The sequence below is a fragment of the Salmo salar genome, chromosome ssa20 (assembly GCF_905237065.1).
Source record: "Salmo salar chromosome ssa20, Ssal_v3.1, whole genome shotgun sequence".
NCBI classification, from domain to species: Eukaryota; Metazoa; Chordata; class Actinopteri; order Salmoniformes; family Salmonidae; genus Salmo; species Salmo salar.
In genome coordinates, this window is record NC_059461.1 from 27,273,311 (window position 1) to 27,299,199 (window position 25,889).

The window sequence follows — 25,889 nt, forward strand, 5'->3', positions numbered from 1 at the left end:
ACTAGTGACAGCCTTTTTACTGGCTGCCAGAAGGACCTTCAAGAGGTACTTTTCTCTATTGTGTAAGTTATCAGGTATTTCACCCAAGAACAAAGAAATTAATGTTTGTTCTATGTCAAATCCCATTATTTTTCCAATGTTAGATCTTATTTCTCCCCAGTAGGTTTCGATTGCGGGGCAAGTCCAAAAGATATGAGAGTGATCCACCCTCGATAGGCCGCATTCTCTCCAACAAGGATGTAGGGAGCCAGTCTGTTTTGATTTCAGTTTAGGTGTTATGAAGAAACGTACAACATTCTTCCAACAGAATTCTCTCCATGATCTTGAGTTGGCGGCGCTTTGTTGAGTCTCTAATATGTTCAACCATGTTTCATCAGTTCTTTCCATGTTAAGTTCCTCCTCCCATTTCTTTTTAATATAGTTTGTAGAATGTTTCTTTGAGGATTGAATACCCAAGTAGAGATTTGAGTTCGTTTTTTTGTTACTTCCCAAATTGTATGCGTTAGTGAATACTTGGATTAATTTGAGGTGCTCGAGGGTCAGTCACTTTTATCTCCCTTAAGAAATAGTGTCGAACTTGTAGGTATCTGTAAAAATCTTGTTTATCCAAGCCATGTTTTTACTTAGGTCCTGGAAGTTATCTAGGTCCCCATTCCTTATAATTGTACTGAATTGATTGATGCCTTTCTGCGTCCATTGTTTAAATCTGCTGTCCAGAGTTGCAGGGATGAAGCTGGAGTCGTATGCGGGCCAACTCAGCAGTTTGATCTCTCTGTCGAAATTATGTTGCTGAACTAGTCTAAACCATGTCTTCAGAGAGAAATGAATCCACTGATTTTGTCTATTGTATATTTCTATGACCATGTCCTTATTTCCCAAAACTGACTGTATGGGTATCTCTGTCAAAGTAGTCTCAATGTCTTTCCATTTGGATTCGTATTCTGAATTGCACCAACACACCAGAGGTCTCAACTGGGCTGACACATAATAATATTTTAGGTTTGGTAAGGCCATACCCCCACAGTTGTTTGGTAATTGTAATGTTGTATATCTAATTCTTGGTCTCTTACTGTTCCAGATAAACCTTGATATCCGTTTATCCCATTCTCTAAACTGTTTAGGCGGGATTTCTATGTGCAGTGATTGGAACAAATACAGTAACCTCGGCAGGATGTACATTTTGATGGTTTCAATTCTACTACTAAGATCTAAGGGAAGTGAATTCCACCTGTCTAGGTCATCATTTATTTTCTTGTTGATGTGATCGTAATTCATGCTATAAAGTTTGGGTGTATGTTTTGGTAGATATACTCCAAGATATTTAATGGATGAAGAAGTCCAGTGGAAGTTATACCTACTCTTCAGCTCTTCCTGTGGGGTATAATTATATACTAGGGCTTGGGTCTTGTGTACGTTAAGCACATGCCCTGAATATGTTCCAAATGTTTGTAAAACATCCATCAATCTAGGTACACTTGAGCCTGGGTCTTTAATGAATAACAGAACGTCATCAGCATACATGCATATCTTATGTTCACTGCCCCTTATTGTTATTCCCTCTAAGGTTGGGTCCTGTCTTATTGCCTGTGCTAATGGTTTGAGGTATGGGGAGAAGAGCGTGGGTGAAAGATTACAGCCTTGTCTTGCCCCTCGCTCTAATTTTATCGTTCGTGACAAATGTCCATTTATCTTTATTCTAGCGGTCGGACATGAATACAGTGTTTTGATGCCCTGTATCACTTCTTTGTTGAAACCAAATCTTTCCATAACTTGGAATAGGTAATCCCATCCCACTGAATCAAATGCTTTTTCTGCATCTAGACTGATTAATATTGCACTTGTCTTATTCTGAGTAATGTGGTCCATGACATGTAGTGTTCTCCTTATGTTGTCCTGTGTTTGCCTATTTTGTATGAAACCAGTTTGATCTCTGTCAATCTATTCTGGGATTATGTTCTCCATTCTTTTGGCTATTATTTACATTTACATTTAAGTAATTTAGCAGACGCTCTTATCCAGAGCGACGTACAAAATGGTGCATTCACCTTATGATATCCAGTGGAACAACCACTTTACAATAGTACATCTAAATCTTTTAAGGGGGGGGGTTAGAAGGATTACTTTATCCTATCCTAGGTATTCCTTAAAGAGGTGGGGTTTCAGGTGTCTCCGGAAGGTGGTGATTGACTCCGCTGTCCTGGCGTCGTGAGGGAGCTTGTTCCACCATTGGGGTGCCAGAGCAGCGAACAGTTTTGATTATTGATGCATATAGTTTATAATCCGTGTTAAGAATTGCGATAGGTCTATATGAACTGCATTCCTTCTTATCTTTACCCTCTTTTGGGATTACAGATATGATGGCCTCTCTCCATGACGGTGGGAGACCCCCCTCCCGCAGAGTCCAGTTAAAACAGGCCTTAGGTAGAGGTGTTAGTTCTCTGAAGGTATTGAACCCTTCTGAAGGGAAGCCATCAGTGCCTGGGGACTTGTTTACTTTTTGTTGAGATATTGCTTTATTAATTTCTTCGGTGGATATTTCTAAAGTTAGTCTATAATTTTGCTCTGTCCCAATTGAGGGGAGATCAAGTGAGTTAAAAAAATGCTCTATTGTCTGTGCATCTGCCTTCTCTGGTTGCTTGTACAGATTTGTGTAATATGATTCAAATGCATTCTGTATTTCACTTAATTTGCATGTGATCTTTGTTTTGGGGCCTTTTATTTTGAAAATGGTATTCTGTGCTTGTTGTTTCCTGAGTCTCCATGCTAGTAATTTCGTTGCCTTTGAGCCTGCTTCATAATATTGTTGTTTCAGGAACCTGAGCTTTTTCTCTACTTCTTCTATATAAAGCTGGTCAATTTCCTGTTTTACCTTTTGAATCTCTCGTAATATAAGAGGATCTTTGTATTGACTATGAGATCGTTCTGTGTTTCTTAGTGTTTCCTGTCATTTCAGCAGTTTCTGTGCTTTAATCTTTTTCTTGAGAGATGTGGCTATGATTTTTCCTCTAATAACCGCCTTAGCTGCATCCCACAATGTAGCAGGAGATACTTCCCCGTTATCGTTATTCTCCAGATAGATGTTCAATGCTGTCTTTATTGATTCCTTGAATGCTGGATCATTCAGCATGCTTGTATTAAGTCTCCATAGAGTATTTCTTGGTTTGCTATCAAGGTGTAGAGTAAGGTAAACTCCATTATGATCTGATAAGTCGCTCTGCCTGATCCTACAATCCTTAAGCCTGTGTCTATCTGCACTGTACATGAAAAAAATTGTCTAACCTGGAGTATTCAGTGTGGCGGGCTGAGTAAAAAGTATATTCCTTATCGGTCTCGTGGGTGTCATGCCATACGTCGAGCACTCCTAGATCCTGCAATATCCTATTGATCTGTGCTGGCCAATTTTGAGTTTAAAATCGTGTTAAAATCCCCTCCACAGATAAGAGTGCCAGAGGTTTCTGTGGCAATTAAATCAATCACCATCCCGTAGAAGACCATGTCCCTCCCTGGGGGTGCGTATACATTAAATAATGTAACTTCCTTGTTATCCAGTTTACATTTAACAAGTATAAATCTACCCTCCTTGTCTTTTATTTCTGACAAACTCAAAATTAACTGAATTTGGGATCAAGATTGCAACTCCCCTTCTACCCATTTTGTAAGAAAACAAAGTATTCCTATATCCCATTTTCTTGAGTTTCTCGTGTTCAGGTGTGGATAAGTGAGTTTCCTGACAGAATAGTATGTCAACTCTCTCCCGTTTCATCTTTGCTATTACCTTACTTCCACCCTCTCTGAGTTGGGCATCTCCGGCGCGGCCCACGCTTGGATTGCGTCCTACCTGACAGGTCACTTCTACCAGGTGGCGTGGCGAGAATCTGTCTCCGCACCATGCGCTCTCACCACTGGTGTCCCCCAGGGCTCTGTTCTAGGCCCTCTCCTATTCTCGCTATACACCAAGTCACTTGGCTCTGTCATATCCTCACATGGTCTCTCCTATCATTGAGATGCAGAAGACACACAATTAATCTTCTCCTTTCCCCCTTCTGATAACCAGGCGGCGAATCGCATCTCTGCATGTCTGTCAGACATATCAGTGTGGATGACGGATCACCACCTCAAGCTGAACCTCGGCAAGACGGAGCTGCTCTTCCTCCCGGGGAAGGACTGCCCGTTCCATGATCTCGCCATCACGGTTGACAACTCCCTTGTGTCCTCCTCCCAGAGTGCTAAGAACCTTGGCGTGATCCTGGACAACACCCTGTCGTTCTCCACTAACATCAAGGCGGTGACCCGATCCTGTAGGTTCATGCTCTACAACATTCGCAGAGTACGACCCTGCCTCACACAGGAAGCGGCGCAGGTCCTAATCCAGGCACTTGTCATCTCCCGTCTGGATTACTGCAACTCGCTGTTGGCTGGGCTCCCTGCCTGTGCCATTAAACCCCTACAACTCATCCAGAACGCCGCAGCCCGTCTGGTGTTCAACCTTCCCAAGTTCTCTCACGTCACCCCGCTCCTCCGCTCTCTCCACTGGCTTCCAGTTGAAGCTCGCATCCGCTACAAGACCATGGTGATTGCCTACGGAGCTGTGAAGGGAACGGCACCTCCATACCTTCAGGCTCTGATCAGGCCCTACACCCAAACAAGGGCACTGCGTTCATCCACCTCTGGCCTGCTGGCCCCCCTACCTCTGAGGAAGCACAGTTCCCGCTCAGCCCAGTCAAAACTGTTCGCTGCTCTGGCACCCCAATGGTGGAACAAGCTCCCTCACGACGCCAGGACAGCGGAGTCAATCACCACCTTCCGGAGACACCTGAAACCCCACCTCTTTAAGGAATACCTAGGATAGGATAAAGTAATCCTTCTAACCCCCCCCTTAAAAGATTTAGATGCACTATTGTAAAGTGGTTGTTCCACTGGATATCATAAGGTGAATGCACCAATTTGTAAGTCGCTCTGGATAAGAGCGTCTGCTAAATGACTTAAATGTAAATGTTGATGGCACTCCCCAGTCCGTTTACATTGAGACTTATGACCTTCAATTCCCGATGATGCATCGATATAAATTAAAACGAAACTGTGCACCATATCTGCCTGCTTATCTTGAGCCTAAAAATGAACGGAAAAATCAAGAACGATAATAAAGTAAACCAAAGTGGGAAAATACTTAGGTATTTGGACTCCCATGTCAGAGGACTGTCTCTTGCCTCTGGGGTTTGAGGGGATGAGCTTGTCCGCAGGAGGGGCCCCTCGCTCAGATATGAAAATGCGTGACGTAGTCAAACTAGACCTGTTGGAAGCGAAAATAATAAGGGCGCCTATTTCGTCGCTTATACACATCGGTTAATTACAAGTGAAAACTACATCGGTCATGCGTACATATGATGAATCCTCCCCTTGATATGTCCTTCTGTCACCCCGTTGTCAATGTGTCATTAATACTTAGTTAATATACATGTTATTATCGTGACGCTACTTAGTGTGTTCATAAAGAACATTTACTTTTAGCTATTCACCCTTGTTCAGCATTGGGGGAAAATAGGGGAGATATTGTACCTATTGCAATGTCAACCATAACAACCCAACGTCTTAACAGCTCGCTGTAACTATTCATTCTGTTAAATCCGATTCAGTGTCTTCCATCTTCCCGTTGGAAATGCCTGAGTCTCTCTCGGATGTGAACGTCCTCTCGCCGAGGTGGTTTCCCTCTTTCTCCATGGCTCTGCTTGTCGATAACGATCCATGGGAGAGCCTGCTCGAGTCGCCTTTCTCCTGGCGGTATACTCCACTGGGATGCCTCTCGACTTCAGATCCTCAGCCGCCTCGTCTACATGCTCGTATGTAACCGGGCCATTTTCCAGAAATACCCGCATTTTTGCCAGGAATGGTGTTTGGAAGCGTATACCCTTCTCTTTAAGTGCTTTCTTAATGGGGGTGTATTCTTTCCTTCTTTTCAGTATCTCTCCCGCGTAGTCATGATCAAAGAACACTCGTTTTCCTTGGAAGCTAACAGGCTTTTTCCAGGCTGCATATAAGACTTTCTCTTTGACTGAGAATTTTAGGAACCGTACTACTATGGATCTTGGTGGGGCGCCGCTGGGGGGTTTTGGGGCCAGAGCTCGGTGTGCTCTCTCAATTCCCAGGTCAGTGTTGTCTTTAAGTATGTCTTTGAATGGACCCTCCACAAATTTGGGCATAGTCTTTTTCTGCGCCCTCTACTACGTTATACAGTCTAATGTTGTTTCGACGTGAGAAACCTTCAAGTTCTGTCACTTTTGCCTGTAGTCCTTGTTGGTTTTTCAGTGACTGTTCAAGTATTTCCTTGACTGCGGAGTTCCATGTGTCCGTTTCCCCAATGCGCTGTTCTGCGTCTCCCATTCTTGTAGATATGCTGTGAAGTTCTAATTTGTTTTCTTCAAGTTAATGTCCTTCTTGAACTCATTTAGTTATTTTCTTACATCTTCTCGAAGTTCCTCTCGTAAGCCTGTGAGCGCCTCGCGCAATTCCTCCTTTATCACCTCACGAAATGAGGGTTCTTTTGCTGCTGCCATCTTATTTGCGCTAGCATTAGCCATCTTGGGTTCATCGACGATTATATCTTCTGCTGTCTTGTTACGGGCTGTTGTTGTAGCTCCGCGACCTTTTCCTATTTTCCCCTTTTGCTTAAGTTATTACAATGCTCAGAGTAAATACTTGAATTTAGAGGGGGAAATACCCAACCAATGTGCAGTACGAAAAACTAGGCAGCCATTTGCTAAGTTGCGTCACCGGAAGCCGTGTACCTTTCTTTCTGAGTGATGTCTTGATTCATTTTGGTAAGCTGTGCTGAACTGTCGCCTGATGACTTCATGTCTGAGATGTCACTTTGGAGCTTGGCCTTTTCATTTGCGAGCTGATCAAGCCTCTCCTCTCCAGCCTTTAGCCTCCTCTCCAGCTCTGAGTGAGAGGAAAACATAATTCAGTCATGTAACAAGCCTCAATCCACATACACACATACTGTACACAGCCAATTTGTTACACTATATAAACATCATGACTAACTCAGACTCTCTATAGTGATTATTTTAGTAAAACATTGGTGATATTTTGTGGTGTTGGTCAGGGATAACTTTCTCAAAATAGGTTATGGTTGCCCTTTTGATTTAGACATTGACTCAGTAATCACAACCTGGTTTATCTAGCAGAAACTCAAGACTACAAAAATAAGCAGGTTTGGAAACCCCTGGTGTAGGTTGCAAAGTTACATTACTGAATGTACGTAGGGAGAATGGTCATATTGAGCTGTGTGTACTGAAGGGTAGTGCTGGCCAGAGTTCTGACCTGCAAGTTGGCTTCTAAGAGCCTCTGATTCGGTGGAGTGGAATGTGCAGTGCTTTTTTTTTTGCTAAGCTTCTGAAGCAACTCTGACAGAGAATGAGGGAATTTAGACTGACAGTATAGCTTGCATCATTCAAGGTCTTAGCACTAGGCAAGACAATTACATGCACTAATCTACTGTCTACTGCTTGTCCATGTGGACCAATATAATGAATTATTTGCACAAAACCACATCGTTGCTAGTCATTAGATTAGCTTTCTCGGAAAATATGTCTTGCAGATAAAAACCCACGTAACCCAAGTAATCAGAAAACAAAGACTAACGTTGTTACAGGTCAAACATCCTGTAACGTTGATACACGAAAAAAGTAAATATATTTACCTTGCATAGTTTGTGTTGACTTAGCCTGATTGTCTGTGCTTTCTGACAGTTTTTGTTTCTGAGGAAATAAAACTTTGATGAATACATTTGTGCATGCTTTAGTCAAGAATTTTCCATGACAAACCTCAAAATGATTGACAACTAATAATGTTCTACACAAGTTATTTAACCAACATTTGTATTTAAGGATTATATCTTTGATGGTATCGTAAGTTTGTAATAGAAGGTAGATACTTTTAATCATTCCCACGAAAACAAAAAGCTAGAATTTCAATGCTATGCTCTTCCTTACCTGAGCTTACCTTGAGCCCTACAGCCTCATCAGTCATGCAAGGCCACCCATTCCCAACCCCTGGCGCCACAACACCAGTCATAAGCCCTAGTACTCACCAGGTTTCCCAGCTCTTGCTCCAAGGATACCTTGTCCTGCAGCACAGAGGTCAGGCTCTGCTGCAAGGAGAGGAGCTCCTGCTGCTTACCCTCCAGCTCAGAGTTCAACTCACTGACCTACAGCCACAGGCCAGGGGGTGACACCATGGACATGGAGAACATTTTGAAGGGGGGAAAAATTATGAGTGACAAAATGAATGATAAGCTAATAATGAATAAAATGAAACCAAAGTAAATTGCTTTGAAGGTAGGGATAAATCATTACAACATGAAATACCACAGGTGTGTTTCACACTTATTTTTCTGGAAAACTCACAAATTAGAAACTGAATATGGTCATGACAATGGTAGTATGGCGTGGGTATGGACCTACCCTGTTGCCCTGTGAGCGAGCTTGGCTCTGGGCCTCCTCCAGCTGGGTCCTCAGGTTCTGGAGAGCTTGGTTACCTTGGCCTGCCTGGGACTGCAGGGCCTCCATAGCTGCCATCTGCTCCTGGACCTCCTTGGCCCTGTCCTGGGTCTGCTGGACAAGCTTAGCTTCATGCTCCTCCAGCTCGTTTACCTTCAGCTCAGCAGTGTGCAGTTTGCCCAGCACGTCCTCCATCTCCACCAGGTGCTGCTCCTCAGCACTCTCCACACTGGACCGCAGGCTCTCCTCCAGGCACTCCTTCTCCTCCAACACGACCAGCAGCTGTTTGTTGAGCTCCCCCGTCTCCCGTGCCCGGGCTGCAGCCTCTGCCTCACACCTGGCTCCCACCTCCTCCAGTGCCTGCTTGTGCTCCACCTTCAGCCTCTCCAGGGCACTCTTGGTCTCCACCAGCTCTGTCGTCTGGGAACCGGCCCCTTTGCTGAAGGACACCTTCAGCTCCTCCATGGCCTGCTGGTGTGAGGCGATGGCAGATTCCAGTTTGGAGCGCCACAGCTCTATGATGTCTGCATTCTCCTTCTCGTTCTGGCTGAGGCGCAGCTTCAACTGCTCGTTGTCTGTGGAGATCTTAGTGGATGAGACTTGGAACTGAGACACTGCCTCACTGTGGGCCTTCTCCGCCGCTGCCAGTGTCTCCTTCAGCCTAGCCAGCTCAACCCGTTGCTGGTCTTCCTGAGAGGCCAGCTGAGCCCTCAGAGAGCTCACCTCTTCCAGGAGAGGGGAGGTGGTGGAGTCGGAGCCCTCCGAGCTTTGCTGGACCTCCAGACGCAGCCGCAGGTCAGCCACCTCCCTGGTCCTCAGCACCAAGTCCCTCTCCAGTTCCATGATGCGGGACTTCTCTGACACCGTGGCCACCTATGGGACGGCACAACTCTGGCTCAAACAAAACCATGTTCTTCAACCTATGGAAACATTGTGATTGTGTGTACTGGCAGGACAATAGGGTAGTTGTTGAAGCCCCCCGTCATCAGACAGGTTTACACGGGTCAATATTTTTCTAAGAAAGTCCTTTACAAACAGATGTCCTTCATAGTTGCAGTAGTAGTGCAATGAAAGTAACAGTGCAGACCCAAATTAGCATAAAATGCCTACAGTTGAAGTACTACACCGCCCTCTAGTGGATATAAGCTGGAACCATAGTCATCACACATAATTATTGTGTATTGAACTACTGTCCCCAAATGCTGCAGCTTCTACTGGTTTTCATCCTTACGTTTATATCAGGGGTCAATTTAGGCCAGAGAAACTTGATAGTTAAGACTCTATCCACCAACTAATGACGTCAAATGATTAATTAAGAACCATGGGAAAAACTAAACCAGCAGAGACTATGGCCCTTGAGGATGGCAGTTTAATACACCATCATTGGCTGTGAAACCCCTGACAGACGCATAAAAGCATTGTTAAGGGGTGGGACAATTGGGCAGATGGGCAGGACAATTGGGGCTGGTAGGATGGGGGGGGGACAAAGGACAACGGATGGTTGGGTATAGGGGTGCTGTCTGGCTACCATGTTGCACCACAAAAGCTGTGGAGACTGTAGGCAGAGGAAAACATGGAGAAAGAGGCAGGAGAATAACAACCCCACGATGGAGAACCCTAATGATCCTATATGTAGGGTGGCCCTGACATGGCCGAAGAGTAAGTCTAGGTTTTACCCAGAAAACGGCAAATCTAAAAAGAACAGGATTGTTGTTTAGGAAAACTATAAGTACAGCATTTCCTTGGGGGGGGGGGGGTTGCATTTCAACCCAATAAGCAAGATGTAAAGCCTGAGTATTTCAAGTGTTTTGAGTGACAGCAGCCATGTGCTTAAGATTCCTGTTCTGGTGAGACACAGGAATGGTTCATGTTTGACAAAATGGGAAGAGAATGAAAGCATGCGAAAGGTGCTGCAATTTGATCTCTGACTTACAGCTGAGGCCAAAAGATAATATTCTTAATTGCTACTTGCTAGCAAGTAAAAAGATTAGTCAACTACACCATTCAACGTTTGCATAGAGACATTCAAATGCAGTTAAATACCGACTCCCCATCCACAAGCCTTTATGGCAGAAATGGTCAGAAAAACAGCATATGGAAGCCAGTGCAACAGGTATTTGGAGATCCTCTGTAACCCATTGTACCCCCTCCCAATAGTTGCACCATTACCCCTGGTACCCTCCACACTCCACCCCTCTTTCCAAACGCACCACTGTGCAGAGCAAGATCCATTACCCTAGTGTCTTCTAACTCTCTCTGGAGTTTCTCAGCTTTGGTCTTTTCAAAGAGCAGGCTCTGTTCAAGCTCCTTAATGTGGGCATGCTCCAGTTTGGTCTGCGTCTGTTAGTAAAGAAGGGGAGAGGAAGAGAACAAAACCAGTGCCACCATCACATGCCAGCCCAACGCAGACAGAGGAAGAGGGAGGAAGGAAAAGGGTACCCCATGCAGATCCCATGCCTAGCACAGGTGAGCATTGGGGATGTTGCTGGAGGTGGTGATAAGAGGATAGATATGATAGAAGCAGCAGAAGATGTGCTATGCTTATGGATGTGCAGTTATTGGTTGTGATTAGAGGAATCCATGCAGAATGACCTGGTGAACAACCAAAGGGAAAGACTAGGAAAGAATGCATAGAAGTATGTGTGAACAACTGAGTGAGCCAGCAAATGAGCGCAAATCGAAATAGACGTGACTGCACATAAAAAGAGAAAGCACTGTTGGCATGTTTTTGCACCCCCCCACCATCTATGATTTTGAGGTCCTTTATGCACATTCATGTGAACAGGAAAGGGAGATGAAACGTAACTATTTACATGTAACAGCAACACTGCGCTCTCTCTTTTGTGATCACGCCCATTTGTTTAGTGAATATAAGATCACTGATCAGCAGATAAAACAATATCAGAAACCATGTACATACATAAACTACTTAGAACAGACAAATCAGTAAAAAAAACTAAATAAACTGTAGAATGGGGCAAAACGTATAAAAAAAAAATACTAGTTCACCCCCACGGACCGATTCATTAAGTTTACCATTAAAATGCAACTAATTGAATTGCTACCAAGTGCAGAACATTTACTTCTGATTTCAACAGATGGCAATGGGAAGGTTGGAGCTCAAGACCGTGACTATGCTGTGAGATGGTGGAGGGGAGCATCTCCAGTGGTTGGTCAAGACCGTGACTAGGCTGTGAGATGGTGGAGGGGAGCATCTCCAGTGGTTGGTCAAGACCGTGACTAGGCTGTGAGATGGTGGAGGGGAGCATCTCCAGTGGTTGGTCAAGACCGTGACTAGGCTGTGAGATGGTGGAGGGGAGCATCTCCAGTGGTTGGTCAAGACCGTGACTAGGCTGTGAGATGGTGGAGGGGAGCATCTCCAGTGGTTGGTCAAGACCGTGACTAGGCTGTGAGATGGTGGAGGGGAGCATCTCCAGTGGTTGGTCAAGACCGTGACTAGGCTGTGAGATGGTGGAGGGGAGCATCTCCAGTGGTTGGTCAAGACCGTGACTAGGCTGTGAGATGGTGGAGGGGAGCATCTCCAGTGGTTGGTCAAGACCGTGACTAGGCTGTGAGATGGTGGAGGGGAGCATCTCCAGTGGTTGGTCAAGACCGTGACTAGGCTGTGAGATGGTGGAGGGGAGCATCTCCAGTGGTTGGTCAAGACCGTGACTAGGCTGTGAGATGGTGGAGGGGAGCATCTCCAGTGGTTCCATGCTTAGCACTGGGCCAACATGAACAAGAGGAGAAGAAAAAGAAGCAGTAACATCACTGACTGAAGCAGTTACAGGACAACATTAGTACACCATCAATTGCTTGAAATCAACAGAAAGCATTTGCTGTGTTGATTTGGTTTGTTGTTTTTTTTAAAGCTGCATGCATGTGAATAATACATTTTTTGCAGTAAGTAGTACACAGACCGTTAGTATGCAATCAAAGGAAGATAAAAAAAAGGGGTATTACTTCTAACCCTGTAGCACTCATTTTTAAAGATAACATTTGATGTGGGACGCCATCAGGGTAATTTGGATGGTCCCCTGATTGGAGTTGCACTGTGGGATAGATAATGACACAAATCCTTTGATCAGACGTGTACATATTAAACAGCCCCGGGTCCACTTGCTTCCCAGTCTCTGCTCCGTAAACAAAGATATGGTTAGCCAAGGGAGAGGCAGAAAAAGTAAGTTGTTTTCCAAGAAATAGCCCACATTTCCACATTCCCATCAAATAGCACTAGAGCGATGGTGAAGAACAGTGTGCAAACCTTACAGTCTGACGTGCCACTGACATTTCTTAGCAAGAGGGAAGCAGGAAAGAAATAAAACACCAACTAATTCCTAAAATGATCCTTGGCTCGTGTGTATATTTCAAGCAAACAGTGTTCTAAAAACCCGTTGGGAACATTCAAGCTGTGTTAATATCCACATGCTACATAGTCATGAAATGAGGAAGACCTCCAGGTTTGTGAAGATCAGTCTAAGCAAGGCACTGCGCATATTTGGAAGAATGACAATACATGGATAATAGTTTAGTTATTTGTAGATCAGCGAGTCTGCACAGTGCCGTGCTCAGGCTGATCCTCTACAAAAGCATGACTTCATAGACACTAAAAGAACATCAGAGCCAGACTCAGTCAGGTCTGCTTCTGACAGCTCTGCTCCATGGAGGACCTTACTGTCACACGAAAGAGAGAATGAGATTTCAGTCTTGAGTCTCATTTTACTGGGCATATGAGATGGCATCGATCATGCCATGCAACAAACCTAATAGGACTGTGGGCACTGGGCAGGACAGATCTCTGGTGTAGACAGACTGCAGTGAATATTCATGCTCAGTCCTTGGTATACTAGATTAAGGACATGTCACTGACAAGGACACCAATCACTCACTTGCCAACTTAAAATCACAAGCCAGTGGCCAAACTGTTGATGAAATGTATACAGACTTGCCAAATAGGGACCTTCAATATGATGTATTCATTCATTATGTTAGAATCTAATGTATACCCTACCACTTTAATCTCAGGGATCGGGAGCAGGGATGTTGCGGAGTGACTTTTAATTCCAGAAATGGACTCTAGTCTGCACTCTCATCAGAACAGGATGCTTTTAACTCAACATGTCTCAGTTTGACAAGACAAGGAGTTTCAACGGCAGTCCTGATGAGTTGCAGTGTTGGTGGATTTCTGATACACCTCAGCATCAAATGGATTCATTCCAGTCACTTAGGGGGCGATTTTAACTTGATAGGGACGTGTAAATCAAAGACGCTCCATAGTGTTACAAAGGACAGCTGTATACATATTTTTGAGTTTGTGTAGAAGAGTGTGTGTGTTTACCTCCAGGTCTCCTTTGGTAATGCAAGCTTCCTCCACACGGAACTGGAGGTCCTCCACTTTCCTATCACACAGAGCACACTTCAGATTATAGTTCAGGAACATTTAACATAAGAGGTCTGAAAAAGGAATCATGGATCAAGGGTTTGAAACAGGGTTTCAATCTGACCTACATAATTCATGTCCTTTTCCCCCATTTTCCTCCTGTGATACTGTACTGATAACCTTATAACACACCATCAGAACATAGTTAGACCCCACACCCCTCTGAAGCCTCACCTCTTCTCCTCCTCCAGCTGATTGAGCAGCTCAACCTTCTCCTTGTCAGCAGCCTCCACCAGGGTGCGTAACTGGTCCATCTTGGCCTCCATCTTCACAACACATGAACATGCATTCATTAAAACAGATCATGAATATAAGTTGAGAGACACTCATGAAAAAACAACATTATGGAAGGCCGCTATGCATCCGGCAGGTGGCTGTAAAAACAAGTGTTTTCTCATTGACAGCAGATGGCAGTGCAGAGGTTTTTGTGACATGAGTGTGTGAGGTACAGCATTAAGGTGTTTTCATGGGTCCTCCTCACATTACCCAAGGTTTGTCATGGTCATGTATGACATATCACACTTTTGCAGATGAGAGTACAAGTTCCAAAACTGGAACGTCCTGGAACTTATCTGTGGGGAAATGTGTGTGTAAATAATCCTGAGGGCGAATGTTTGTGTGTGTGTAAACCATGAGGAGGAACTCAGTGTGTATTGACCTGCTCCTGGTCCTCTCTCAGCAGGGTCAGTTCCTGCTCCACCTCGCCCACATGGGTGGTTGCCTTGGCCACCTCTGCCCTCTCCATGTCACGCTCCGCCATCAGCTGCTCGATGTGCTGCTGCTTCTCCTTCAGCACCTCCTGAACTGCTGTGGTGCCAGAGATCTTTCTCGAGTACCGTGATGACGTTTCAGTCAGCTGTGGTGGGGGGTAGGTAGAAGAGTGTTTAGACTGGTTAATGGGGGGATGTGAGTCCTACTCAGGACAGCAAAAGACAAGACCAATTAAAGAACAGACATCTTGTTGCTCTGCAGTTGTGTATGTGGATGGACTTATGAGTGTGTGTGCGCGCCTCACCAGGCCTGTGCGGCTGGGCTTGGCGCTGACGGAGGAGGCCACAGAGCTCATGGAGCTGATGGAGGAGGCGCTGGGGCTGCGCTTCAGGCCCGAGGGCGTGGCCACCAACTTCCGCGCCGTGGTCTTTGCCTTGGCCGGCGTGGTGGAGGGGAAGCCAATGCGCGTGACCTTGTGGACTGGGGCAAACAGGCCATACTTGGGTTGGCATTGAAAGTATCTGAGGAAATACAAATGAAGGGGATAAGAAAAAAACAGATGTCACTATGCCCCCCCCCCCCAAAAAAATGTCTTATATACACGAATAACACCCATAAGACTTGGCGGTACTTAACTCTCTTTTGAACAAACTGGTTGCCAGAGCAGCATGTTTCTCAAGCCTGTGTGATAATCCTCTCTGGTCTGATTACCTGGTTCCTGCCACTGCCCCATCGTTCTTTCCCAGGGGCTCATCCAGTTCCACACCACACCACTCTCCCTTGGCAAAGTCTGTTTCACCAAGAAAACGAACCACACCAGCTTTTGTGCCACCAACCTGCAGAGAATGTGCAAAGAGAGTTCAAAAAAATATATATATTTTTTTATTATAGAGCGCTTTTCATTACTGAAAGAATCTCAAAGCACCTAGAGGGTAACTAACTTGGCATGAGATAAAACCACCAAGGCAACAGTACATAACAATAATAATCATCATAATAATCAATACATGCGACCTGTCAACATCACAGGGCTGATAAATGCATCGTCATTGTTTCCTTTTACAATGCTCTAAAGCAGTGATCACTTTCTAAGTCAAAATGCAAGCCAAGATCTACCGCTCAGATTTGTTTAAACATGGCAAAAAAAAACGTAAGCCTATGCAACATTAACCTATTAAAAACAGTTCTGTAACAATGAGGTTTGTAGTAGGCTATATGCCCTATACATTATCACTGCATAATGGATATGCTTGAATTACCCTGCCAATGTTGTTCTTCTCAGACCATTTAGAAATGATATGGTAATAGATCATTTGTTGTATTACTTGTGAGGCACAGCTAAGTGAGCATAATAATTAGCGTTATTATTTTTGGGGGACTGATGGCCTGTCTGAGGGGAGGGAAGGAGCAGCAGTGAGGCTGCCTCTCAACCGACTCACCGTCCCACTGCTCTCTCTCCATTTGCTGAGAAAAGGGGACAGTCTTCCAGCTGATGGTGAAACAAGTCATACTGCATTATTTCTGCCTCATGCACAAATTCATATTGTGTCTACTATGACCAGAGACAGTTAAATATTCATCGATATTAAAAAATCCACAAGCCACTAATAATAACCCAAGCTTATCGGAACACTTTGCTATACTCATTCATTGCAGCTGCAGTGCTGGTTGTAGCGTGAGTGGAAGTAGGGGGATCACACATTTTATGGCTTAGAAAAGCTTTGAACGTGTTGACAGTGTTGAATAACAATTTAAACATGAACTTACTAATTACAAACAGCAGCTCTTTGCTGTATTCGTTGAATCTCTAGTCATGGGTTTAGAAGTTTTGAAATGTCACAGTATCAACTTTGCTGTGTGTTCGAGGCTTCTTTTTACAGTCTATGGCTTGAGGGAATTGTGCAAACACGGTGATCTGAGCTACCTGATAGGCCAGTGGTAGGCCTATAGGTGCACTTGATTTGCTCTCTGGCCCTGCCGGGTAGGTGGAGTTCTCTACGTTTACACAAATAAAATGGTTAAAACTGGGAACACTTTGCCATCCTGGCACTAGGGATGCTGAATCAAGTGCACCTAGCAACAACAGCGCAAAACAAATAAAAAAATAGCAACGAAACGCTTTTCCTCCGTTTTTTTACAGAAACGTTTGGTGATCAACTAGTAATGCCTTGGAGATCGACCAGTCTATCGCGATCGACCGGTTTTTGACCACTGCTCTAAAGGGAGAAGTGAGGAATACTGTGGTGAGAAAAGCACCCTCCCTTCCTCTGAGCGTGGGTGACACTTCCTCTTAACACAATGTGTTACACAGCCCGAGGCAGACGGAGAAAGAGAAAGAGGGGCCTTGGACAACACACTCAGGACGGAAGGTGCTCATACGAGGACAGAGCTTGGCTGTGAACAGAAACTGAGCTCACTGAGGAGTGTTAGAACGGATGTTCTCATTGGTCAGTGAGAAGTTTGGAAGGAGGTGGGAGGAGGTTGTGTTCCGCAGACACATTCCTGAGAGATTACCATGGTGAGAGGGAGGAGGGGTCAGTCGTGTGACTCTGAGACCAGCCTGTATTTACAGCATTTGTGGCCACACAAGGGGCAAGAGGAGGGGGTGGGGATGGGGCGGGGGCTTAGCCCTCTCTAACCTGGAACAGGGGTAGGAGGCCAGGAGGAACATTTGAGACAAACATGCATAAATGGATGAGCAGGCAGGCGCTTCAGGATTAAAGCTACCTGATCCAAAATAACAGCTGCATTCAAAGTGTAAATGAACTAAGCCTTACCAAAACGCGGTCTCCATTCTTCAGCTCCCTCTCCCCTTTCTTGACCGAGCTGGTGTCTGAGAGGTTGGAGATGGACTCGCTGTTTGTGCGTGCCAGGTTGGAGGCTGGAGTGGCTGACGTGGCAGGCGTTGCAGTTGAGGCTTTTTTGACAGAGGGGGTGTGAGAGGCCAGGCTGGCGGTGGAAGGGGTCGGCGACCCAGCCCGGGACGGAGGTGCTGTCTGAGTCCCGTTGGCCTCGCCCTCTGTGTAGGACAGCTTGGAGGGGCGGGTGAATATCCCTTTCAGGGCCTCGCACTGGAAATAGCGCACCCCTGCCACCGAGCCATCGTTCTTCCCAATGGGCTCATCCAAAACTATGCCGGCCCACTGTCCTGGTGCAAACTGAGCCTCCCCCAGGAACTGCACCACGCCAGGTTTGTTCCCATTCACCCACACTCGCTCCCCAACCTGGAAGTTCTCCCCGCCATCTTGTGTCCCAGCTGCACCGCCACCTGGAGTGGACTTGTCGGCTGCAGCTACTTTGGATCCGGCTGCATGGAAACAGGTGGAAATCATCCAATTACTGCCAGTGTGCCAACTCCACTAAAGTTGGTCCATGGTTAGCTGAGCTAACAGGGCTAACATGAATGAGTTAGCTCACAGAACATGACACCTTTACCCTGCTATTCAATAGTTCCAAACTCTTATCCCAGAGTGAAATATGTTACGTACAGTGCCTACAGAAAGTTCACACCCCTTGACTTTTTCCACATTTTGTTATTACAGCCTGAATTTAAAATGTATTCATTTGAGATCGTGTCACTGGCCTTCACACAATACCCCATAATGTCAAAGTGGAATTATGTTAGACATTTTTACAAATTAAGTAAAAAATAAAAAGCTGAAAAGTCAAGTCAATAAGTATTCAACCCCTTTGTTATGGCAAGCCTAAATAGGTTCAGGAGTAAAACATTGCTTACAAGTCACATAAGTTACATGGACTCACTCTGTGTGCAATAATAGTGTTTAACATGATTTTTTTGACTACCTCATCTCTGTACCCCACACATACAGATAATTGTAAGGTCCCTCAGTCGAGCAGTGAATTTCAAGCACAGATTCAACCACAAAGACCAGGGGAGGTTTTCCAATACCTCGCAAAGGGCACCTATTGGAAGATGGTTAAAAATAAATAAAGCAGACACTGAATATTCCTTTGAGCATGGTGAAGTTATTAATTACACTTTGGACGGTGTATCAATACACCCAGTCACTACAAAGATACAGGCGTCCTTCCTAACTCAGTTGCCAGAGAGGAAGGAAACCGCTCAGGGATTTAACCACGAGGCCAATGGTGACTAAAACAGTTAGATTTTAATTTGCTGTGATAGGAGAAAACGGAGGATGGTTCAACAACATTGTAGTTACTCCACAACACTAACCTAAATGACAGTGAAAAGGAAGCCTGTACAGATGAAAAATATTCCAAAGCATGCATCTTGTTTACAATAAGGCATTAAAGCAAAACTGCTAAATATTAGGCCAAGAAATTAACTTTATGTCCTGAATACAAAGCGTTATGTTTGGTGCAAATCCAACAACATCACTGAGTACCACTCTTCATATTTTCAAGCAGGGTGGTGGCTGCATCATGTTATGGGTTATGCTGTTCATCTGCAAAGACTAGGGAGTGTTATTGGATAAAAAGAAACAGAACAGAGCTAAGCATAGGCAAAATCCTTCTGGAAAAACTGGTTCAGTCGGTTTTCCAACAGACACTGGGAGACAAATTCACCTATCAGCAGGACAATAACCTAAAACACAAGGCCAAATATACACTGGAGTTGCTTACCAAGACGACATTGAATGTTCCTGAGTGGCCTAGTTACAGTTTTGACTTAAAGATGCTACACACAGGATTTCTTAGAATATTTGCATTGTTATTTCAGAAAATGTCCATAATATGTCTGGCGCAAATAGTGGAATAATGGTGTTTCACAGTATTACTTACCCGTCAGTGTTGTAATTGGCTGTGAAATTCGCCTATTGATTTCTCCCGCCGGAGTGGGATCTGTTGGCAAACTGGGAAAGCTGTTCTGACTTTGTGGACGTGTTATCTAGTGGAAATTGTCTTTTCCTGGTTAAAATTCTACACTGTTTATGTGAGAAAACATGCACTAATAGTGTAGGGAATCATTGTACCATCAAAATCGTTGTGAAATATATTTTTCATTACAAAGAATATATTTTTTACAGCTTTTTGAAGCTGGTGGACTTTCAGTTTTGGTCCACCAGCTTCAAACCGCTGTAAAAATGAAAAACTATATATTTTTGGGAGGGCTTGAAAATCTATGGCCAGACTTGAAAATGGCTGTTTAGCAATGATCAACAACCAACTTGACAAAGCTTGAAAAAAAAAAAAAAAAGCTAAATGTTGTACAAGCCAAGTGTGCAACACTCTTAGAGACGCTCTTAGAGTAATTGCTCCCAAGGTGATTCTAACATGTATTGACTTGTGTGAATACTTACGTAAATTATGTACAAAAAACATGGGTGAGAAAAACCCAGGCTGTAACACAACAAAATGTGGAATAAGTCAAGGGGTATGAATACTTTCTGAAGGCACTCTACCGTCAACATTTGATCAGGCCCAATAATTAAGGTTGCCTGATTTTCTACATATAAATAAACTGGCTCATATGTTAACAGCCGAGCAATGCACAAAGAAATAGTTGATTGGATGACATTTACATGAGGCCAAACTTCACAGTCGCATTTTCACATGACCTGACTGTCAATGCTTTGAAACAAAACACCAGCACAGGGATCACATTTTCCACAGCAGGCCTGCTGTGTCTAAAGCCTCTAGTGGACTCAATTCACCAAATTACTCCAACTTAAAAATATAGTTAATCCACTATATTGGAGAGATTTTGGGGGTAAATACTATAGCCTACGGATCCAAAATGGCCAGTGACCGATCAGCATGTCTACATCAAATCTAGTCAAGCCGCATCAGCAGATCCAGACTGATGAAGCAGTAAAGCCCATTTTATTGCAACCTTAAGCTGATTGATGACATCAAAGTTAGAGGTTAGGTGCTGTAGCTACCACAGCCCTAATGAGAAGCAGCAAGGACCTGAGAACTGCTGGTGCTAAGGGGGACGAGGACCTCTTACCAGCGGAGGGGGTGATCTTGGTGGCTGGCGCCCCCGTTGACCTACCCATCTTGCTGGGCGCTTTGAGCCCGCTGGGCTTGGTTGTGCTCATGTTTCCTCTCTGTGAAATCTACAGGGCCTTTCTGTCCGTCAGTGGGTGCCGGCTGACCCCAAATCATTGACGTAGTTGTGCTCAGACTCTGAGATGACAATGCTCTCCGAGTCGCAGCACCAAAATAAATCAAACAAAAATAAAAAGGTAGAAAAAGGGGTGAGGGAGAAAAAGATGCCCTCAAAAAAGGACCCTGTTAAGAGAGATGAAGACAAATTAGTGCAACAAACAGATTTGTATAGTATGCATTTAAGTTAGCCTAGTTTTTTCATATTATTTACTTTGCATAGAAGACTACTAATGATAATATCCTGAAGGGAACAGGATTTTCACAGAATAATCATATTTCAGTCTTCACTTAAATGGTAAGCCAGGAGGGAGGGTTGTTTCACTGGTCCAATTTTGACTTTGTGGATATGACTTTTCAAACACTGGCGTCTTATATTGATTTGTTCACTTGGTATAATTGGTTCCAACTCAACATCATGGGTGACACTGACAAGGCTTATTGTTTACAACGGATTAATGGTGAGCATAGATGGGCTGAATAGCCTGCCCTTGACATTCAAATGATCTTGTGTTCTTATGACAACAAGCAGTGCTCCCCTGACTGACTCATCACAGTGAGTCCTATACTAAAAATACTCTGTCACAAGCCAGGCCACATTCAAGTGTCTGTCTGTGTGCGCGCATGTATTTGTCACCGCCATACAGAAACAAACTCTCTCTTTCCCTTTCTCTCCCTCACACATGCAAAGTCGATCAGTCTTCTATCTCAACGAACCTAGTACCATTCAGAAACACAGGCAGGAAAAAAAAGGAAGAACGAAAGACCTGCGCATAAATACATTTCAACCCCAGACATGAAGACTCGAAGGCCAGGCTCAGAGTACACTCATTTTGTTTTGCTCAATAACATGTCATTCTACCCTCACTGCTTTAATAAGCAGTTCTAAATGGGCCCATTACATGGATTTAATAACACTCCAATGACATGTTTCTAAATTCGGGGCGGCAGGTAGCCTAGTGGTTAGAGTGTTGGACTAGTAACCGAAAGGTTGCTAGATCGAATCCCTGAGCTGACAAGGTAAAAATCTGTTGTTCTGCCCCTGAACAAGGCAGTTCCTAGACCATCATTGTACATAAGAATTAGTTCTTAACTGACTTGCCTAGTTAAAGGTTAAAAAGAAATAAAAATACCTCACATTCTCACCACCAGTGCTCTGCTGTATTAGTGTGTGTTTGCCAGGGTTTACCAATCATTCAGGCCTAGCCTATAGCTCTGTCCTCATCAAACACAAGTCTAGAGTCTTGGGCCTTCCCTCTTCACCATAAACCGTAGAGCCAGCTCGTGTGAAGCTACAAACTCTAGGTAGAGAGGGAGGGATTAGTAAACAAACAGAAAAGGATTAAAGTGTTTAGCAGCCCTCCTACAGGACAGACTACTAGATTAGCTAAAGAGGTTACAAGGGTCTACCTGTTATTACCAGACTGCCAAAATGGTGGTCTTGGCATAATCCGGCAACATTTGTGTTGTCCTTCAAAAGACTTCTCAATAAGGCTACCTGTTAATGGTAATGTTTGAGAAATAGCATTAATAATGTAGTAACTAAGGATGCCTTAGGCCAAGGAGTGGCAACATATGTGTTCTACTGTTAGCTAGCAATGTAGGTCGACTGAATTTTATTGACAGTCTTTGCTCTGACTTGCAGCATGTTAGGGACTCCCAAGTGTTGAAATAATGCATGTGGTTGAGAGAGCCCAGAGCAGCAAATGCACAGCAAGGCTTTCACATCAAGTTACCACCTTACCTCGAAGTCAACCAAACTCTACTGTTGCTATGGCAACACAAACTACGCAATACTGTATAGAGGAATGTTCTGAAAGTTGAACAGCTTCAGTTTTACATCTGGCCTACTGTTTAGGCAGGGGTGAAGTAACATCTGTAATGGAATAGGCTAGTTCAACTTCATACGTCCAGTACGCTGCCAGCAAAAAAAAGTTGTATTACATTCCAGCTATTGACAGAGAGGTCTCCCTGCTCTGAGTGAGAGCACCTATCAAGATGCCCTGGATTACAGAAAACTGATAACTAAAGAAATTGTAAATGGATCTTGCTGCTAAGTCACAGACACATACAGTGGGGGAAAAAAGTATTTGATCCCCTGCTGATTTTGTATGTTTGCCCACTGATAAAGAAATGATCAGTCTATAATTTTAATGGTAGGTTTATTTGAACAGTGAGAGACAGAATAACAATAAAAATATCCAGAAAAACGCATGTCAAAAATGTTATAAATTGATTTGCATTTTAATGAGGGAAATAAGTATTTGACCCCCTCTCAATCAGAAAGATTTCTGGCTCCCAGGTGTCTTTTATACAGGTAACGAGCTGAGATTAGGAGCACACTCTTAAAGGGAGTGCTCCTAATCTCAGCTTGTTACCTGTATAAAAGACACCTGTCCACAGAAGCAATCAATCAATCAGATTCCAAACTCTCCACCATCGCTAAGACCAAAGAGCTCTCCAAGGATGTCAGGGACAAGATTGTAGACCTACACAAGGCAGGAATGGGCTACAAAACCATCGCCAAGCAGCTTGGTGAGAAGGTGACAACATTTGGTGCGATTATTCGCAAATGGAAGAAACACAAAAGAACTGTCAATATCCCTCAGCCTGGGGCTCCATGCAAGATCTTACCTCGTGGGGTTGCAATGATCATGAGAACGGTGAGGAATCAGCCCAGAACTACACGGGAGGATCTTGTCAATGATCTCAAGGCAGCTGGGACCATAGTCACCAAGAAAACAATTGGTAACACACTACGCCGTGAAGTACTGAAATCCTGCAGCGCCCGCAAGGTCCCCCTGCTCAAGAAAGCGCATATACATGCCCGTCTGAAGTTTGCCAATGAACATCTGAATGATTCAGAGGACAACTGGGTGAAAGTGTTGTGGTCAGATGAGACCAAAATGGAGCTCTTTGGCATCAACTCAACTCGCTGTGATTGGAGGAGGAGGAATGCTGCCTATGACCCCAAGAACACCATCTCCACCGCCAAACATGGAGGTGGAAACATTATGCTTTGGGGGTGTTTCTCTGCTAAGGGGACAGGACAACTTCACCGCATCAAAGGGACGATGGACGGGGCCATGTACCGTCAAATCTTGGGTGAGAACATCCTTCCCTCAGCCAGGGCATTGAAAATGGGTCGTGGATGGGTATTCCAGCATGACAATGACCCAAAACACACGGCCAAGGCAACAAAGGAGTGGCTCAAGAAGAAGCACATTAAGGTCCTGGAGTGGCCTAGCCAGGCTCCAGACCTTAATCCCATAGAAAATCTGAGAAGGGAGCTGAAGGTTCGAGTTGCCAAACGTTAGCCTCGAAACCTTAATGACTTGGAGAAGATCTGCAAAGGGGAGTGGGACAAAATCCCTCCTGAGATATGTGCAAACCTGGTGGCCAACTACAATAAATGTCTGACCTGTGATTGCCAACAAGGGTTTTGCCACCAAGTACTAAGTCATGTTTTGCAGAGGGGTCAAATACTTATTTCCCTCATTAAAATGCAAATCATTTTATAACATTTTTGACATGTGTTTTTCTGGATTTTTTTGTTGTTATTCTGTCTCTCACTGTTCAAATAAACCTACCATTAAAATTATAGACTGATCATTTCTTTGTAAGTGGGCAAACGTACAAAATCAGCAGGGGATCAAATACTCCCCCCCCCCCCACTGTACCTTCCATTCCTCTGAAGCCCTAAGCGCTGGGTTAAATAAAACAAACTAGATCTCTCTAACGCACATCTACCTGAACGCAAAAAGATATTTCTCAACAGCACAGAATAAAGGGTGGGTCAGCAGCATTGACCCAATTTACATGCCGCACTCCAGTTTTCCACCTCTGTGGCCAGGACCACGACCAAAGGCCCTCGAAGAAAAAGCACAGAAATGATTGATATCTTCATGGCAGTGAATCAGAGGATACAGAGTATCCATTGACATGCCTGTTCTATTTGCGATAAATTCACTCTTCTCACTAACGTTGTACTCTATAAAAAATTGAAGATAGCCGCTTACAACAAATGTCCAGAACTATATTTCCAAAGCTGACTTAAACAAACCCCCCCCCCCCCAAAAAAAAATTGGACTATGCCTCCTCCATTGCTTCACAAACTTCATCTGTTGATTCCATGGCATCGTTTAGAGAAAGGCTAAAGTCATCTTGGGGAAGAGAGTGGGCTTTCCCCAATAGACCAGCAATTTCTAGACTTGAAACCAGAGCCTTACATCTATAATTATAAACTATGGACGGCTTTCAGCTTTCAGTTTAGCACTGGTGTAGTCAGCTGACAATGATCATCCAATTATGCAGAAGGAGATGTCTCCCACTGGTAAAGCTGATCCTTTGCTCCGGACTCTCACTTTAATCTCTATTCAGGAAGACAGCCAAACACCAATGTTCTGTCAATGCAGGTTTTGGGCAATTCACTTATCCTTACAAACCCAGATGCCCATCAATGTCATGCACTGCACTACAGCTGTAGGCTAGCCTACTTCTGTTAACACTACAGTGATGAATGTGCAAAATGACATGGTATTTTGGAAAAGTAACCATACCAACATCTTAAACTAATGTTACTAGTCAGGGTATTTTCCTAAAAATAATAACAGGTCAACAAACGGTTAAATTGTTTCCAAACAGTAGAATGACGTGACCAACAGAAAACACTATTAGAGATCTGTATATAAGGATGAGATTCTTATGTTTCCGCCCTAACAACAGGAGTCGGCCCAAGGCGGGAAGGCAGGCGACAAGACTAGGCCTAAAATAAACCCATAGGGCTTATTTTGGACAGATTTCAGCAAGAGTGAAACCACTCACTTTTGTCTCTTCCTCTCTTATACTATGCATGCATATAAGGACCGGACATTTCTCATTAAGAGCTTAATGGAAACGTGTAGCAATAGCAAGCCTTTCATCTTACAGTTCAAAACGCTATAGCCTATTATTAAACACTCCTGTAATGAAGCAGATAATAAAACAATTTTCAAACATTTGCCAAAATGCAATTTGTGGAAAACACAGTTCTAAACCTAATGCGAGCAGTTGTGATAGAGATGAAAATTTCCGTTCGAAATGTAGAAAGAGGGGGAATCTAATAGCAACAACTATGATGGATTGCTAATATGACTAGGATTGTGCCT

The 25,889-nt window shown here is 44.1% G+C and overlaps 1 protein-coding gene across 12 annotated transcripts in view; it reads right to left on the reverse strand.

Moving 5' to 3' along the window:
* Window positions 1–25,889, reverse strand: part of clip1a (CAP-GLY domain containing linker protein 1a) — a 56,951-nt gene that overhangs the window by 20,486 nt on the left and 10,576 nt on the right. For 10 of the 12 annotated variants that reach the window (XM_045703125.1, XM_045703130.1, XM_045703131.1 and 7 more), the window contains exons 2-14: window positions 20,585–20,868; window positions 17,427–17,956; window positions 15,361–15,485; window positions 14,954–15,170; window positions 14,597–14,794; window positions 14,113–14,204; window positions 13,837–13,897; window positions 10,734–10,838; window positions 8,463–9,371; window positions 8,090–8,206; window positions 7,700–7,757; window positions 6,783–6,936; window positions 5,168–5,290 (exon numbers count right to left, since the gene is read on the reverse strand). In XM_045703125.1, the coding sequence (XP_045559081.1) occupies window positions 5,168–5,290; window positions 6,783–6,936; window positions 7,700–7,757; window positions 8,090–8,206; window positions 8,463–9,371; window positions 10,734–10,838; window positions 13,837–13,897; window positions 14,113–14,204; window positions 14,597–14,794; window positions 14,954–15,170; window positions 15,361–15,485; window positions 17,427–17,956; window positions 20,585–20,675 (2,780 nt within the window). In that variant the 5' untranslated portion in view covers window positions 20,676–20,868. The remainder of the gene's footprint in view (window positions 1–5,167; window positions 5,291–6,782; window positions 6,937–7,699; window positions 7,758–8,089; window positions 8,207–8,462; window positions 9,372–10,733; window positions 10,839–13,836; window positions 13,898–14,112; window positions 14,205–14,596; window positions 14,795–14,953; window positions 15,171–15,360; window positions 15,486–17,426; window positions 17,957–20,584; window positions 20,869–25,889) is intronic. The other 2 variants (XM_045703126.1, XM_045703128.1) reach the window with 2 other exon arrangements.